At 44.0% G+C, this 18,073-nt stretch overlaps 1 protein-coding gene across 2 annotated transcripts in view; it reads left to right on the top strand.

Annotated features, from left to right (window-relative positions):
* The first annotated feature begins 579 nt into the window (after nucleotides 1–579).
* Nucleotides 580–18,073, top strand: part of VGLL4 (vestigial like family member 4) — a 168,568-nt gene continuing 151,074 nt past the window's right edge. Inside the window, exons 1-2 of one of the 2 annotated variants that reach the window (XM_030307417.1) lie at nucleotides 580–891; nucleotides 15,682–15,758. In XM_030307417.1, the coding sequence (XP_030163277.1) occupies nucleotides 15,695–15,758 (64 nt within the window). In that variant the 5' untranslated portion in view covers nucleotides 580–891; nucleotides 15,682–15,694. Of the gene's footprint in view, nucleotides 892–1,916; nucleotides 1,967–15,681; nucleotides 15,759–18,073 lie in introns of those variants that run through there. The other variant, XM_030307418.1, reaches the window with a different exon arrangement.

Below are 18,073 nucleotides of genomic sequence, written 5' to 3'. Positions count from 1 at the left end.
GAAATATGCTGTGAGGTAATAGATGGGAAAACAGTGTGAAAACTAGAGCAGCCCGTCTCCCCCATCATTAATGTCAGCTGGTATTTGTTTTTACTGTTATCTTTGCCTCTCAGCGGAGCCTTCTCCCAGAGAAAGCCCTATAGTAGGAGCTCCAAATAACGACTAAGGTTTGAAAACAGCCAGGAGGCGAGCAACATGAAGCCATTTAAAGCAAACCAGAGGAAGTCCAGTCTCTGGCTATTTATTTTATGAAGTTAGCGGCTGGATATGTTAAGCAAATGTTTTCTTAATTGTGGCAGTATGAGAAAACAATGGGGCAAGGGCTGCCGGGGACCGGAGTATTAGGCCTCCACCCCTCCTACCCCCCACCACCAAATCTCTAGAGAATGACAGGAAAAAATTAAAGACAGGGCTTTTCTTTTCGTGGTCACATGTCTACGCTGCTGCTGTAATAAGAACCTGCACCAATTAGAAATGTTTCACCTCCTCCCCTCTGCCCCTCCCCGGGCGCATTTCAGAACAGCCTGGGTTGTGGACTCCAGGAGTTTGCCAAACACAGCAAACACTGCTGTGTGAGCGGCTGGAGGGGGCTCTTTCCACCCCGACCTCCCTCCCTTCCTCCTCTGCTCCCTCCCTTCCACACTGTTTTCATTTACTAGGACTTCCTCCTCCGGGCGAGGGAGGGGGAGGAAAGACGCTGCCGAGCGCCTGGGGCGTGAGTGTGTGTGCGTGCGTGTGTGTGTGTGAAGTGGAGAGTGAGTGGAGGAGTGTAAAATGCTGTAATGGGAGGAAACCGAGCCGCGTCAGAGTGCCCCGGACTGCAGCGGCCGTTCTGATCGCAGTGGCACCTGAGTATACACTTCCCCAAGCAAGTGCGACCTGTACCTGCAGGTACGTGTGGCCGCCGGCCTGTCTGGGCAGTGTGGCTGGGGTGTGTGGGTAACGAGAAAGTGAGGCAGCGGTCCAGGTCCGCGTCCCGGGGACGGGAGTCCCCCGCGTGCGCTGAGGTCTCGCGGGCGAGCCGGGTGTGAGCGCCGACCTCCGGGCGCTGGAGAAGTCGTACACCCTTCCAGAGGCTGCCGCTGGAGGAAGGGGAAGCGTGTGGGTCTGAAGCCGAGCACCGCGTAGGTGCTGCGGGTCTGGCTCAAATACTCTGGCACTTGCTGGCTGTGCGTGGCGGGGAAGGGGCAGCAGACCCAGTGGGTGTGGAGTAAAGCTAGACCGTGGATGTCGGTGTCACGTGTACTGTGTGCACTGGGTGCGTGGGCCCACTGTGTGCGTGTGGGGAACGTGCCTGGCCCAGAGCAGCAGGCACCTGGGCGCCACGAAAGGTTCGTTGGTGCGTGTACACCGAAGGTGAGTTCCCACTGGCTGGGCCTTTCGGGGGTAGAGATATGCGTGAGATGCCGGGTCCTCGCGCCCTCGGGAACTGGCGCCTCCTCCGGGGGCCCAGCGCCGCTCCAGGCCTGCAGCTGGCGTCCCCCGCCGGAGCGCGTCGGCGCCCGCCGGGTAGGTGCGAGCGGCCGCGGGGCGTGCGGCGGGAGGGGGGAGGGGAAACAAGCCTCTCCCTGGCGCGCGGGGCCCCGCCCCCGCTACCTAGCCGGCTCACCTGGGCTCGGCCGCCCACCTGCTCGGTAGGAGGGGCGTGTCCGGGGGGCGTGTTCTGGCGGGCCAGGCGGAGCCCGGCGGAGCGGGGCTGAGGGCGGGCGGGCGGCGCCTCATTCCAGGGATTCCTCGCGCTTCCGCGCTCGCGTCCGCCGCGGAGTCGGCCTGGCGCGCGCCGCCCGCGTGTGCGTGTGGGCGTGCAGCGGGGGAGTCGGTGCGGGAGCGCGGGCGCGAGCGCGCCTGTGCGTCGGCGCGCCTCCGGAGTGCGCCCCGCGCGCTCGGCCGTCCCGCCTCCACGCCCGCCCCCGCCCCCCACGGGGCCCGGCCGGCCCGAGGCGGGCGAGCCCAGAGCCGCCCGGCGGTGAGTGCGGGAGAACCGGGCCCGCGAGGGGCCGGCCTGCGGGGGGACTCCCGGGTGGGGTGACTTGGAGCTGCCCTGAGGGCGTCCTCCGGGAGGGAGGAGGCGGCTGGTTCTCGCGGGGCAACTTGAGGCTCCCGGTGGGGAGCCGAAGCTCCAGGGCTCTCAAAGGGAGGTCCGGCTCCTGGAGGGGTCCCGAGAGGAAGGCGTCCTGGGAATGCGAGGCACGGGGCCGGGAAGGGGGCCCGGAGCCCTGTAGACCCTTGGTCCTGGCCAGCGGCACCGGAGGGCTGGGTGTACGACTGCGGGAAGAGGCTGAGGATGGGCCGCTGGGATGGGTCTCGCTTTTCTCTTCCTATATTCCCTGCCCCTCCTCAAAACAAAACGGCACACTCTTCCAGCACCGAGTGCAGGCCTCGCCGAAAAGCAAAGGTCTTTCCTTTTTTTTTTTTTTTTTTTTTTGCTTAAAGTGTCCTTTGATTCCTGACACTGAGACATTGAAATGTCTTAGGTTAGGATGACAGTGCTTGTTGGCGCTAGTCTATGCATTTTATTGACATATTCGTCTATTTAAGCTAGATAATTAAAAAAAAAATCGGTTTCACTTTGATCATTGTGCTGTATGTTTTTGCTGGTTGTATTTCCTTCTCTGTGGTTAATAAGAACCAGCAGCCCGGGGGCGGGGAGTGGAGGCTGCTCTTCTAGTTTTTATCAGCAGCTGGTTGCTCTCTCTGAAAGGTGCTGTCTCTCAGTTTGCAGATTTTACAAATCTGTTTCTAAACCCCAGCCTACCTTGACTATTTGTTTCCTCTGAACGTTCAAAGACAAAACTAAAATGATAGTTTTCCTATTAGTTAGTATTCGAAGGTTAGTTTTGCATGCCATTTTAACATACCACACTTTAACTCTTTGCTCTACCCCACTACCTTGAGATGTTCATTCTTTTTCCTCCTTGCTGCGCAGCACTGTGAAGGGTAGCGTGTGTAGTTGAAAGAGCTTTAGGGTCAGTGCCTTAAGGCTGTACTGATGACGCGATCTTGGAACAAGTTTATTATCGTCTCTAAATCTTAATGCCTTAACTTTAATGGGTTTAGAAATATTTTAGAAGTTTGTTGTGTACTCAAGACACGATTTTGTGTTTGTTTTCTTCTGTGTGTTTCCTCTTACATCTGGCTGAAAATCATCTCCCCCATGGTTGAAATGATGTAAACCTCTCAAATTGTTATTTAATTTTGGCAAAATATTAATCCCAGGCTGATTTCCCCTGCCACTGGTTTTGTCACACTCTGGGGCAGCTTGCTTTTTGCTTTCCATTTGGAAGGGGAATGCAAACTAATTTTTATGTTGACCAAAACACAATACAATTAAGATAATTCTGTTATAAATAACCATGGACTACATTCGCAAACTGTGAATGTTGTAGTGAAAACAGCTCTTGCTTATTTCTGGAGACATGACTTTAAGTCCAATCTGTGTCACCTAAGTCACCTAAGTTTGTGACCAGAAAAAGTTACCTCTACTTAACCTTTGTATTTGATTCTCCTCTGTAAGAGGGTAATAGTATCTGATCCAATACATCACAGAGGTTCAGGAATTACAGGAAATAATATGCCTTGAAAAGTAGTTGGTATTATGTTATTTACAAAAGTCTTTGAGGATTTCAGAGAGCTTCTTAACCACAGTGGTTGCCACTTCCCCCAGCTGATTTAGAACTGTGAGTTTACCTGACTAGTTAGTTCGCTTACAAACTTGATCATTGTGAAACCAAAACTTTTACTTTCAGATGTTCTGTTTTATGAGTTCTGTAATGGGAAATTCCTTTTAACTGCTTATGGAGTCAGCCTTGTTGCCAGCCTCTGATGGTTGCCAGAACAAATCCAGAGGAAGATTTTACTTTGTGTCTTTTCTAGGTTCCTTCCTGGATAGTTTTGCTGTGCAGCTTCTAGTTTGCCTTATTAAAATGATAAGTAAAAGGGACACCTGGGTGGCTCAGTCGGTTAAGCATCCAACTTCGGCTCAGGTCATGAACTCACAGTTCAGGAGCTCGGCCTGTGTCAGGCTCTGTGCTGACAGCTCAGAGCCTGGAGCCTGCAGCCTGCTTTAGGGTTCAATGTTTCCCTCTTTCTCTGCCCCTCCCCCACTCATGCTCTCTTTCTCTTGAAAATAAACAAACGTGGAAAAAAATTAAAAATAAAATGATTTTGACTCACATATTACATTAAGAAATACAAATAACATTAAAAAATTATTCTTAATGTTTATTTTTTGAGAGAGAGTGCGTGTGCACAAGCGGGGGAGGGACAGAGAGGGAGACACAGAATCTGAAGCAGGCTCCAGGCTCTGAGTTGTCAGCAGAGAGCCATATGTGGGACTGGAACCCACGAACCACAAGATCATGACCTGAGTGGAAGTCGAAAGCTTAACCCACTGAGCCACCCAGGCACCCCACAAATAACATTTTTAATGAATGGAAATGTACACTTAATTAACTGCTCTTTGAGAGCAGGGACAGCCATGTGGGGACAAGCACTGCACCAGATCTGGGTTCTGCAGTTGGTTCTTCTGTGTGATTCCGAGCTAAGCCACTTAGCCTCTCCACATCTCTTTTTGCTCTTCTGCATAAGGCCAGAATCACACCTGCATTCCTGCCTCATAATGACCTCAGATGTTCATTTATGAAAGCTCACATAAGACAGTGGCTGCAAAAGCACGGGGAAGAAAGCCTCTGAGTAAGACTGGTGATGAAAACAGCCAGATACACAAGCAGCTGACTTCGGCTCAGGTCATGATCTCACAGCTTGTGTGCTAACAGCTCAGAGCCTGCTTGTGATTCTGTGTCTCCCTCTTTTTCTGCCTCTCCCCCCCCCCTTCAAAAATACATAAACATTAAAAAAAATAAGTAAAATAGCTATCTTAAAAGTTGTTTTGCACCTTTGAGTATGACGTAATAAAACAATAAGAGTTGTAAATTCAGGAGGTAAAAGTCACATACATTGGGAAATATTTAATGTGACTAAAATTATGACAGTGTGGCATCTTAACATATCAAGTCTGGATTTTGGCGTATGTTAGTTAGATAAGCTGTTGCAGAACCTGGTGAAAGGAAGTTTTTTTTGTGTGTGTGTTAAGTTTGTGCAAGTTGTGTTAACTGAAGCTCATTTGTGATTGTTTTAGGGATCCCATCTAAAGGTAATGACGTTGATATGTGAGATCCTAATAGACAAGAAAAGAGAATGAATGCTGCCAACAGTCTGTAGCCATTTAGAATATGTACACGTTAAAATGACGATAGCAACAACAACTGCTTAGCAGTTGGGACTGCCGGGGTGCCTGGGTGGCTCAGTTGGTTGAGCTGGTTGAGTATCTGGACTCTAGGTTTCAGCTCAGGTCATGAGCCTTGTGTTGGGCTCAGCACTGTCAGTGAGGAGCCTGCTTGGGATTCTCTCTCTTTTCCTCTTTGTCTGCCCCTGCGCACTCTTTCACTCTCTCTCAAAGTAAATAAATAAACTTTGAAAGAAAGAAAGAAATTGGACTGCCAAATTTTGATAGTATAAATTGCCAAGGTAGGAAAGGCGGAGTGTAAGTAGGAGGTGCTGAAACCAGAAAAATTCTTGCTACCTGGGATGCAGTATGACAGTTCCTTTGCAAAGGAGGAGAATCTTACGGAATATACTCTGTCTCATACCTCAGGTCCAATAACCAGATACAGCCCATCCTCGAATTTGTGAGTTTATCTACTCACTAAAAGTTATTTGTAACCTCAAATTCGAACTTGCAGCACTGTCTCTGTCATCCATGCACATGCACAGAGTGGTGAAAAATTTGAGTCTCCCCAAGTGTGCATCCCCAGGTGAGGTCAAACAAGGCAAGACTCTGACTTGTTTCAGCTCTCATACTGTACTCTTACTTGTGGTCTCTTTTGTTACCCATGTTTCTCATTTGGGGGCTTTCTGTTGGTGTTTTTGCTGCTTATAATGGCCCCCAAGCATAGTGCTGAAGTGCTGTCCAGGGTTCCCAAGAGCCAGAAGGCTGTGATGTGCCTTCAGGAAAAATGTGTGTGGAAATGTGTGCATTAGATAAGCTTCCTTCAGGCATGAATTGTAGTGCTGTTGGCCATGAACTCAATGTTAATGAATCGATAATAGATCTCAAATAAGATGTCTTTAAACAGAATTTCCTTATTTCATATGCAGTGCTATAGAAGGCTGAGGACTTGGGAATGAAGAGACAGATTCACAAGAGCCTAAACATGAGAAAGAAAAGGATAGTTCAGTTTTATTTGACAGCAGTGTCGAAAAATGGTGGGAATTGGTCATCTGAACGAAATGTCCACACTTGAATTTTCTTATCTTTTCCTGACAACAGTGGTGTTAATGTGGGCCCACCATACAGTTTCTAGGGGACCCTTGAGAGAGATGCGTGAACTTCAGCCAGCAGTGAGAATTTTACCCCAGCATCAGGCAGCCTCGCATAAAAGGAAATATGCTGTAACCTAAGTTTAGTTTTGCAGCATTAGGCTTACGTAGCTGGCCCTCAGCGGGCACATGGTCAGCTTTCATACTGCCTGTGCATGGCTGACATTGATACCAAACTGTAGAACAGGAACTGAGGATCTAGTTACTGCACAGTAGCAGTGTTTGTTAGCTTGTGTTGCTGGGTCATCAGGATGACTGAATAGCACATCCCTAACACACCACACCCCTGGGGGAGGGGTAGTTAAGGAGGTCCATAGAGTCAAGACTTGGGTCATTTTAGTATCGGAAGACCAGAGGTGGTTGAGTCGAGCATTCATTTGGGAGTTTCCATCCAGAGTGGTACCTTTTATTCCACCTAAGCTGGCTGGGATTTCATTCCCCTGGGAAACGATCAGAGGTGGTGATGAGCAGTAGGCAGGGCCGAACTGATGGCGCGCACCTGGGATTACTTAATTCCAACATCTCACAAATCCTACTTTGGAGGATGAGAGATGGACGGCTGCCCAACCTACAGACTGTCTCCTTTCACAGGAGGGGCATGATGTCATTCATTATGGGAAGGGTACAGAACTGTCCCAACTTAGCAAGTTTTATAGCTTTCTAGGACACTGGAAGGACTGCCACCAGCTGACTCTTATATTCTGGGGGTTATGCTTGAGGTCGGCAAGCACCTGAAAGCAGCCTAACTAGGGATTTTATGCACATATATTTTCAATTCTCTGGAAGTGGTCATAGAGCATGTAAGTATATTCAGATTTAATACATTTGGCCTTCAGATACATTTTCAGGAGAGGGTATGTGTAGAAGTGAGTTGTATGTAAGCAGAGGGCGGCCACGTCCTGACATTGTACTTAGTATGGAGTATGGATCGAGTATTCATGCCAGGGATATGCCTCGGTAAGGAACGCTGGCCTAGCACAGGATCCATCTGTTCATGCTCTTTCAGTAGTATGACTTTTGAAAGAGTATTTTGAATAAGGGCTGGCCTCTATTTAGTAATGTGGTGTACCATTCAAGGTGGTGAGAAACACAAACAATTAGGTGAACATTTGAAAATACCATTCACTGATCCCTAACCGTTATCCATCGTAACTCAGACAACAGGTTTTCTTGAGCGTGACTGAGTAGAAGCCATCCTTCCTAATACTGAGCCTGTTCTTGGAGCCTGAAGGTTTGAGGGCCTATGTTTACAGGCCGTGTTGCATTGGCCCCAGGAACCTACGGCTGCAGCTATTGACAGTGTTGCTTTGCTCTACTTTCAGAACATCTTCTGCGAGCATTTTCTCACCTGGCTTGGTTACTATTCGCGTGACTCCGTGCTCAGCTCTGTTCAAAGAAAGTATAATATGGCAGCGTTTTCGCGTTTGCAAGAGGGGAGGATTTGTTTCCCTTTGCTTACTTGAGAAACTGTCAGGTTATTGCCTGATGTATCTCAAGGTGTAGGGAAAGAACATAGACTACAAGTCTTGCCTTGGTTGATGATGGAAGGTTTTTTGGGCGGGGGTGGGGGGAAGGGATGTAACTTAAACTAAAAATAAGTAACTGCTTTTCTTCAAAAGTCTTTATGAAAATCAGCTTAAGTGGAGTAAAAATAGCATTGGATGGTGAGTCAGGGGACTTGGATTCTAGTCTTAGCTTCTTCTGGAAGTCACTTAGATTCTTGGCACTTTGGGTTTTCATCTGTAGGAGAATATGAATAATCTTGTTTGGCCAAGTTGCAGTGAGAATCCAATGAAGTAATTTACATGAGTGTGCTTTGGAAAAGTGTGTGCCCTACAACCTTAAGATGGTGGTGGCTGTTTGAGGCTGACATATATTTCTCAATTGAATTTACAGGGCATTTTCAGTAACGTTGTATCCTTGAATCCACACGCCAAGTCTGTGACCATATGCAGGAAGCAACATTACTGCTATTCTAAGTGAGGAAACTTGAGCCTGGAGAGGTGAAATGGCCCACACAATTAGTGTTAGCTCTGTAGAGCAGAGCCTAGAAGGAAGCTGACTGAGTGGAAGTGTTAAAGTAGGGCTCGAACTTAGGTTTTGTGCCACTAAAGTTCTGGCTGTATTGATGTAACAGATGGCAAAGTGTTGAGAAGAAAAAAAAAGGATTACACAAATGAGAGATATTTTCAGCAAGAACATAGAGGGATGGTCTGAGAATTGGATGTTAACAGGAAGATTATGTGTTGCAAGAAGCTGGGGTGGGGGGCATCAATTGGACACACTGTGGAGAAGAATCAGAAGGGGAATGCTCACCTTCTTGATGTGCCCAAAGCCGTGCTTGCCCGTGGCTGTCTGGATCTGGTGATAATTTGGTCTGAAATTTCATTTCGGTTATCCTTCCTACTGGACAGACTGCTCATCAGATCGACCACAGTGTGATATTGCTTCAGGGCAGTGAGGTGCCTTTTCCTTTTCTGTAATGTCTGTATATAGTTCTAACGGAAATAGGAGAGACTCAAAGCCTCTAAATTCTTGATGGGCGAAAGGGTCACATACCTCGTGCTGTGGTGTGAGAGTTCATGCTTGTAGGCTTGTGCTCCAGTTGTACTTTATTAGCCAAGGCTGGTTTAGATTGTCCCAGGAAGTGGCTCTGATTGCAGGGGATAGAGGGGTGGAACAGGGCCAACAGGAATTAGAGATACTGAATAGTGTGCATCTGGAAACTGGAGATGCCATCAGTACCCAGGATAGTGCTGTCTTCCTGTTTCTGTTTTTTTTGGGCAAGTGACAGTGTGGCAGGAACATCAGGAGGTTTGAATGTGCTTCTTCCCACCTCTACTGGCTTCCACCCCTAGCCAGGACAGTTGCTTCATGTTCTCATACTCTTTCCTCAATTATACTGTAGTTAGGCCACTGTTCCTGGAAGAACCATGGAGTGAGATAGTCCTGGTGCTGTAACTTTCACCTGGGAAATCTCCTTAGAACATTCGCATAACATATCTTGAAATTCTGTTCTTTTGCCTGGAAAAAAAATTTGAATACATCTTGTAATTCTATTTCTTTAATTTTTTTTTAAAGTTTATTTATTTTGAGAGAGAGACAGCATGAATGGCGGGAGGGCAGAGAGAGAGGGAGACAGAATCCCAAGCAGGCTCTCTGCTATCAGCACAGAGCTGGACGTGGGGCTCGACCCCATGAAACTGTGAGATTGTGACCTGAGACGAAACCAAGAGTTGGATGCTTAACTGACTGAGCCACCCGTGTGCCCCATAATTCTGTTTCTGAGACAGGTGCTTTTGTCCTCTTGTTGATCAAAAAGGGACAGTTCTTTGTGGACGTCCAAAATAATGGCATTCAAATTTATAGCTGAGCTTGTCATTAGCACTGAATGTCCCTAAATTTTAGTAGCTTTAGAATTGATACCTCTTATTCTCTAATTCTGCACCTTAAGCTATTTGTAAGAGCGTTATTATTGGTGATAAGGGAGTCCAAAGAAAAGAATATGGGTCAGAAAATACCGTTGCTTGTAAAACGAAACAAAATGTATGTTCTATTCATGATGACTTATGTTCATATTTGTCAAAAATCCCCAATGAAGGTGAATGGATAGACCAGAAGTGGATTGCAGTAGAGTAGAATACCTTTACAGGTGCAGTTGAAGTCTTTTTTCAGAACCATCTTCTTCTCACCTTAATGGGGTTACATTTCAGGCCTGAGCATTTCAAGTGATTATATTTTTGCTTATCATGATTTTATAGTGTAAAAACTGTCACAGAAAGGAGGACCTGTTATTGAGATGTACTTAGCTTTATTTTCCAGATGCTGCATAATCTTTGGCAAAAGGGAGCAGATGATTTTTGGTTCATAAAGGATACAGAATAAACCAGGAATTTCTCTCCCCTGTTTCAAACCATTCAGACTATTCAAGGGCTTTGCACTGACGAAGAATAAATCTCAGCTTTGTCACACCCTGCAGAGTATGCTTGATCTGCCCTTGCCCAGTTCCCTGCCACCACCTCCTGTCCTCTCCCCCTTGTTTCCTGCCCTGAGGTCATTCCCTCCACATCTCCATGCCCAGCGTGGGTCTGTCTTGGGTATTTTGCAAATGCTCTTTGTCTCCTCCCTGCCTGCCATGCTTCACAAGGCTAATTCCTCTCCTTCAGGTGTCAGCTTTCATCCATCTTAGAGGCATCGCCATGTAAAGTTGTGGTCAGTACCCTTTTTTCAATATGTTTACCATCATTTGCAGTTTATTTAATATGTTTGCAAAAGTTTTGACAAATATTAATACATATAAAGGCCATCCATTTCTCATAACACCCTATGAGGGGAGTAATATTAATTCATATCCCCATTTTACAGGTGAGGAAACAGACACACAGAGGTAAAGTCATTTTCCAGGGATACACAGATAGGAAGTGGCTGAGCCCAATTCAAACTCAGCCAGGTTGGTGTCCAAAGATCATCCTCTTAAATAACCAATCTGCTAATTTGCCTCTCAGTGTTGTGTGGCCCTCCATCAAATACTGTAATCATTGTTTCCCCCCAGCTCCCCTTACTTTTTACTAACATGTTTTATTGGTTTTTTGGGGGGGGGGGTTGTGGATATTGTACAAGGTGTAAAATTCAGAAGTTTTTTTTCCATAAGTTTTTTTTTTATTTTATTACTGTTATCTTCCACCTTTATTTGCTTAGGTTTTTTTTGTGGCTAGATAATGCCTAGTTGCTGGACCTCATCTCCCACCTTTACTGAACCAGCCCCTACTGCCCTTATCTCACACCTGGTTCCTGGAGGAGCCTCCTGACTGATCTGCTTCCAGTGACTTCTCACTTGACTTCATCAAGTCAGACCATCCTCCCCAGAACTGCTAAATGAAAATCTCATTAACATCAGATCACCAGCTCGCTCAGGGACTAATAGTTGCTGCCTGTTTCCTGCTATGTTCAGTGTGAACCTGGTTGGCTAGCCTTCTGCTTTTTCCTCTGTCCACCCACATCATGTTTACCCTGCTTAGATTCTACTGCTCCTTATCCAAGATTCTCCATTGTGAGAATGTCTCGGGTTTTCATTCTGCCTCTGTGCCTTTCCTGAGACTTTTGATCCAACATGACTGTAACATGTAAGGATAAGATAGAGTCCTTGCACCCAGGACATATTCCAACGGTGTGATCTGGTAAATAAGAGAAGTCAGAGAGGAGCCTGACAGCCTGAGGGAGAGAAACTAGGGAAGGGAATCTTTGAAGTGGCTTTTAGAGGCACACATATGTGCACACCAACCAAAGAATAGATGTTCGCAAGGTATACGCTTTGAGCTGATGCTCATCTCTGTTTTATCACACAGTACACATTTTGGTTTTAAATTATATATTGTCTTTTATTATGCTCTTTTAAATTTGTTTGTTATCCTAGTCCCTTAAAAGATTTGTCTGTTATCTTATTCCTTATACTTAATGTTCACAAACAAGAACGTAACTCCTTGAAAGCAGAGATCTTATCTTCTGTTTCTTTTTTCTTCTCTTGAGTACTTCCCTGAACTCAGAATAATTGTGTAATAAAAATTGATGGGTTTCATTAATAAGGTTGCAGCAGATGGCAGGTGCCTTGCAGGTGAACCTTAAACACCTAATCTCTTATCTGCCTACTTTGAACATTAAGTGCTTGGAGGTTTGGAATTCATAGTATCTGAATACATTTAAATATGTAATCTCCTAGATGCTAAAATTCTGCATCTACTTCTTTGTGTTATTTGATGTTTTTATGCTTTGATATTTTGCTTCTATGCACAACACTTGTAATTTGCATAACTTAAGGCATGTGTTGTTAATGGATATCTATTTGGGTTTAGAATTTTCACGTTGCTGGCGGAGAGTCAAGAGTGTGTGATCAGGAAGGCAAGGTCATTCAGAACTTCAATTTCATGGGGAAATTAAGGAATTTGAGTCTAAATTCTGTATTATGGAGTAGAATGCTTATCAGCATTTACTTAATCCAAATAAAAGGCTTTAAGCCCAAATCTTGCCTGAATAGGAAACTGGCTTAGATAAAGACGGTAAGACGGAGTTCTTGGGAGTTCAGCAAACCTTTCTTCTTTGAACAAGTTCAAAAATCCTTACTCTCAGGAGGTGATCTTTTCTATCTTACCAAGACGATTATGAATGTGAATGCCATTACATTTTCTTTTGTTCTTCTGATTTTACTCCTCTTCCCTTGTCTCTGAAAAAGAAGAAATGAACTCTGGTTTATGACGTCACTGCTCTTGCAGTGACTGACAACCCCCATTTCTGGTGTTGATGAGCAATTGATTTATTTTTGTCGACCACTTTCACCTATCTCCTCCTTACCCCACCCTGTAACCAGCAAACTGTTCTCTGTCTCGATTAATTTGTTTTTCTTCTAGATTTCACATACAAGAAACTAAACAGTATTTGTCTTTGTCTCCTCTCACATTTCGAGACCTTCCAAACCCTGTCAGTTTGTCTCTGGTTTTCTCCTGTCCCCACAGCTCCCTTAACAGTGCCCCTCATTACCTTCTGCATAGCTTTTTGATATTGTTTACCCTGTCTTTAGCTTCCCATTCTGTAGAATGGGACTACATGGTCCTATCAGAATAATTTTCATTGAATATGTGGATGACCAAGTCAGTTCTCTGCTCAGAGGTTGCAGTGGATCCCTAACACGTACACAGTCAAACCCAACTTTTGTCAGAGCCCTCAGTCCTTCCATAATATGGCCCCGATCGAAACTCCCATCCCTGTCTCCTACTTCCTATTCCCGTTTTATTCTTGTCTTGTAGCTGATTGGGGCAACTTGTTCCTGAATAGATTGTCCTTTTGTTCTTCCATTCTGGACGAACTTTTCTATCCATTCTTCAGAGGTTCAGCTCATGGTTCTGTTTTCTCTACAGTCTTTCAGAATTCATCTGTATTTCTATAGGATTTTGTTTATACCACTGTTGTGGCACTTAGCACACTTTACCTTAATCCATTATTTCCCTAAGTGTTCCCTAAGAGATGTTTCAGGTTAAATGAATGGCCAGTGAAATTCGAGAGATTTCATCTATCCAGAGGTAAATACCCCCACTGCCTGAGCCTCTGCAGGAGGAATACCTAGCAGTATATTCCAAGCACAGGAAGCTGCTTAATTCGGTTTACTTCAGTGTTTCCTGAACTTATTTCTAGAAAAATTTTTTCTTGTAAAATATGAACATATAGTGCAAAACACTTTAGAAAACACTGCCTTAAACTACTTTCTTGTAGGCACGTCTGCTGTACAGATTGAAAGCTCTTTGAAAACAACTACTGGCCTTTGATTTTTTTTTTTTTCCTACCTTGGCAGCACCTAGTAGATAATTTTTTTTTTTAATGTTTATTTATTTTTGAGAGAAAGCGAGAATGAGCAGGGGAGGGGCAGAGAGAGAGAGGGAGACGGGATCCGAAGTGGGCTCTGTGGGCAGAGAGCCCTACGTGGGGCTCAGGCTCAGAAGCCAACAGTGAGATCATGACCTGAGCTGCTGTTGGACTCTTAACTGACTGAGCCACCCAGGCGTCCCCATAGTTCACGCTTGTTGAATGAAATTACGTTGCCAGTCAAGACTTGCTGTTTCTTTGGGGACCTGAAATACGAATATTATAAAGCAAGCTGATCCACCATGTCTTGTAACTGGCACATACCTAGTAGTTCCTCAGTAAATGTTGAAGAAGTCTGATTAAATGCTGAGTGTCTTTTTTAATTAATTTATCTTTTTGAGAGAGTGTGGGCATGTGAGCGGGGTAGGAGCAGAGGGAGAGGGAGGGAGAGAATCCCAAGCAGGTGTTCCATTGCTGTCTTTAAAGGGTATAGTTAAGAAGATATTTCTCTCAGTTGAACTAATAGAGTATGTCTGTTTTCCCAGTAATTGTGTATGGGTGCCTGTGTATGCGTGTGTGTGTGTGTGTAAGTAATCTGGAAAAGAAAAATTGGGCGAGGTGGCCTGATTTTCTAGGTTTTCCACCCACCATCTTTAAATGTTCTGCAGTCTTTGCTTTTATATGTATGCTGTAATTTAAGAAAACAGAATTAAAAATAAAACCCAGGCTTATTAGAAAACATGGCACTAGATAAATTGGTGATGGGTGGTGGTGATAGTGGGTACTTACAAAACATATTTAAAATGTTTTTTTAACGTTTATTTATTTTTGAGAAAGAGAGAATGCGAGCAGGGGAGGGTTAGAGAGAGGGAGACACAAAATCTGAAGCAGGCTCCGGGCTCCTAGCCGTCAGCACAGAGCCCAGTGTGGGGCTCGAATTCACGAACTGTGAGATCATGACCTGAGCTGAAGTCAGATGCTTAACCGACTGAGCCACCCAGGCTCCCCAAAACATATTTTAAAATAAAGATACACAGGGGCGCCTGGGTGGCTCAGTCTGTTTGCATCCGACTTCGGCTCAGGTCATGATCTGACGGTCCATGAGTTTGAGCCCCGCGTCGGGCTCTGTGCTGACGGCTCGGAGCCCAGAGCCTGCTTCAGATTCTGTGTTTCCCTCTCCCTCTCTCTCTCTCTCTCTGCCCCTCCCGCACTCATGCTCTCGCTCTCTCTCTCTGTCTCTGTCTCTCTGTCAAAAATAAACATAAAAAAAATTTTAAAGAAAGAGAAACATATTGGCCTTAGAATACTACTTAAGTTAAAATGCCATTTTACTCATTTTAAAATAAAGATTCTTATTGGACTTCAAATACCATTTAACTCTCCCCTGGAATTCACAGACCTTTCACTAGTACATTGAGTATATTAAGTGACAAGGTCACAAAGAGTCTCTCAGCTAAGTAGGTGAATGAACAGAATGGTTCGAGCTTAGTCATTTTTGTTAAAACTAATAAACCAACAACCACCACCACCACAACAGAAATCTCAGACTGGTAGTACCACTACGTTCATAGAGTAGCCTTTGTTCCAAAGCTGTTTTTTACTTGGTCTGTCTGAATGGGCATGTTTTTATGCACGCACATAAACATTTATAAGCACAAATAACATGGGCATGAATATTCACAATATCCCTTCTTTTAGTTCTAACACTAGCTGTTTCCTGGAATCTGCAAGGTTTAGCTTAGTACACAGAATGGAATTTAACCCTTTCCTCTATTTGTGCCTGAACCAAATCCACTGCATTTCTTCACAGATTGGGAAGATTTTCATCCTCAGGATTGTGATTTGCATTTCATGGGGGAATCATTCTAATTGTTAACTACCAGAATTCTTAAGGAGTCCTTTGAATTCTCTTTAAATTCTATTCTTTGTCTCTCTTTTTTTTTTTCTGTCTAGGCTCCAACCAGGAATGGAGACGCCATTGGATGTTTTGTCAAGGGCAGCGTCTCTTGTGCATGCTGATGATGAAAAACGTAAGTCATGAACCTGTTTTAAAGCACTTTTTACCCGTGTCCCCTTGTCTCCTGCATTATCATAGACTCACGTGTTTCTCCACACAGTTTGATGGTTTTGTGCAGTTAACTTTGGTTGTTCTCAGAACAACTTAGTATTCTCCTTTTCATTTTCAAGTGCTAGAACATGTAAGTCTTGTAAATGTCATCTTTGGATACCACAGCTCCAAGGGTTAACTCGAGGAAGTCCTGTCCTTCCTGGCTTCCCAGCTCTTGAGTAGAGATAGTCCTTAAGAGACACTTAGGGACTCTGGAAGTTTACATAAATACGTGTTGTTTGACAGACAAATTGACCAGGAGAGAAGTAGAGGTGGAAAAAATCATCCAAGAGCATTTCTGTCATAGGTAGCACGTATGTATGTGATGGAAAATAGTCTTAAAATTCCATTTGTGTGAGCGAGAAACAGCAAATATTGGGGGGAAAATTCACTAATGTGGTGGGGGACAGGTGAAAGGAAAAAGAACATGACATTGTTCTCCATGAGGTTATTCCACAATGTGTTAAAGTGGTTTTCCTGCTCATCCTAGGGTTTTTAGTAAGTTTTTATTTAAGTTTTTAAATAAGTTCTTTTTCAAAGTTAAAATTGCTTGCTGAACAGTATTTGCAAGGGTGACTGTTTTATGTGGGAACCAGGTTTTCTTTTTCTAAGCACTAAAATGCTAAAAACAAAAAAATTTCTAAGGTTGAGCTTTTATACACTCTAAATTCTTTTTTTATTTAATTTTTATTTTTTTATTGAAATCCAAGTTAACATATAGTGTAATAATGGTTTCAGGAGTAGAATTTAGTGATTTGTCACTTATGTATGGTACCCATTGCTCATCCCAACAAGTGCCCTCCTTATTGCCCATCTCCCATTTAGTCCATCCCCCCACTAACATCACTCCAGCAGCCCCGTTTTCTGTATTTAAGATTCTCTTATGGTTTGCCTCCCTGTTTTTATCTTATTTTTCCTTCCTTTCTGTTTTGTTTCTTAAATTCCACATATAAGTGAAATCATATGATATTTGTCTTTCTCTGATGGACTTATTTTGCTTAGCATACATTCTAGTTTCATCCATATTGTTGCAAATGGCAACATTTATTTCTTTTTGATTGCTGAGTAATATTCCATTATGTACACATACATGCACACACACACACTATATCTTCTTTATCCATTCATCAGTTGATGGACATTTGGGCTCTTTCCATACTTTGGTTATTATTGATAGAGCTGCTGTAAACATTGGGGTATATGTGCCCCTTCAAATCAGCATTTTCGTATTTCTGTATCCTTTGGATAAAAACTAGTATTGCAATTGCTGGGTCATAGGGTAGTTCTATTTTTAATTTTTTGAGGAACCTCCGTACTGTTCTTCAGAGTGGCTGCACCAGTTTGCATTCCCACCAGTAATGCAAAAGGGTTCCCCTTTCTCCGCATCCTCACCAACATCTGTTGTTTCCTGAGTTGATAATCTTAGCCATTCAGACCAATGTGAGGTGGTGTCCACTGTGGTTTTGATTTGTATTTTCCTGATAATGAGTGATGTTGAGATCTTTTCATCTGTTAGTCATCTGGATGTCTTCTTTGGAAAAGTGTCTGTTCATGTCTTTTGCCAATTTCTTCACTGGATTATTTGCTTTTTGGGTATTGAGTTTGATAAGTTCTTTATAGATTTTTAAAAAATATAATGTATTGTCAAGTTGGCTAGCATACAGTATACACTATAAATTCTTAAAGATGAACTACTTTACAATTTAAGTCTTAATGAATAGGCAGACTGGAAAGTGCATATCCTTAAAATGTAAGCTCTGCCTTTTTACTGTCTAGGACTTTTATTTTTCTAAGCCTCAATTTCCTCATTCCTAACATGAAATAACACTTACAAAGTATTTGTGAGGATTAAATGGGCTATTGTATAGATAGTGCCTATCTTAGCTCTTGGCTCCTGGTGGGGATTGCCATAATCTGTTCACTTTGGGCAGTTTTGTTGGCTTGTGGTCGGGCTTATTCTATTCCTGTGTATTATCAGTGTGCCTGGGTCTTCCCACCCTCTCCTAACACCAACACTCACACGAGGTTATCTTTAAACTAGTGATTGGATGAGGTAACAATTAGAGGGTTGTTTTTTTTTTTTAAACCTCTTGCATAATTTACATTTATTTAGGTTTTGGATTGTTGGGGGGGGGGATATAACTATCCATTGGTGTAGTATAATTATCCCTTCCTAAAGAAATTGAAACTCAGGGATGTTATGTATCATTCCTAGGGACGCTAAGTTAGGGAGAGGCA

The sequence above is a fragment of the Lynx canadensis genome, chromosome A2, assembly GCF_007474595.2.
Source record: "Lynx canadensis isolate LIC74 chromosome A2, mLynCan4.pri.v2, whole genome shotgun sequence".
NCBI classification, from domain to species: domain Eukaryota; kingdom Metazoa; phylum Chordata; class Mammalia; order Carnivora; family Felidae; genus Lynx; species Lynx canadensis.
Note: the sequence above shows the minus strand (reverse complement) of the source record. Positions and strands in the feature narration are given on the sequence as shown.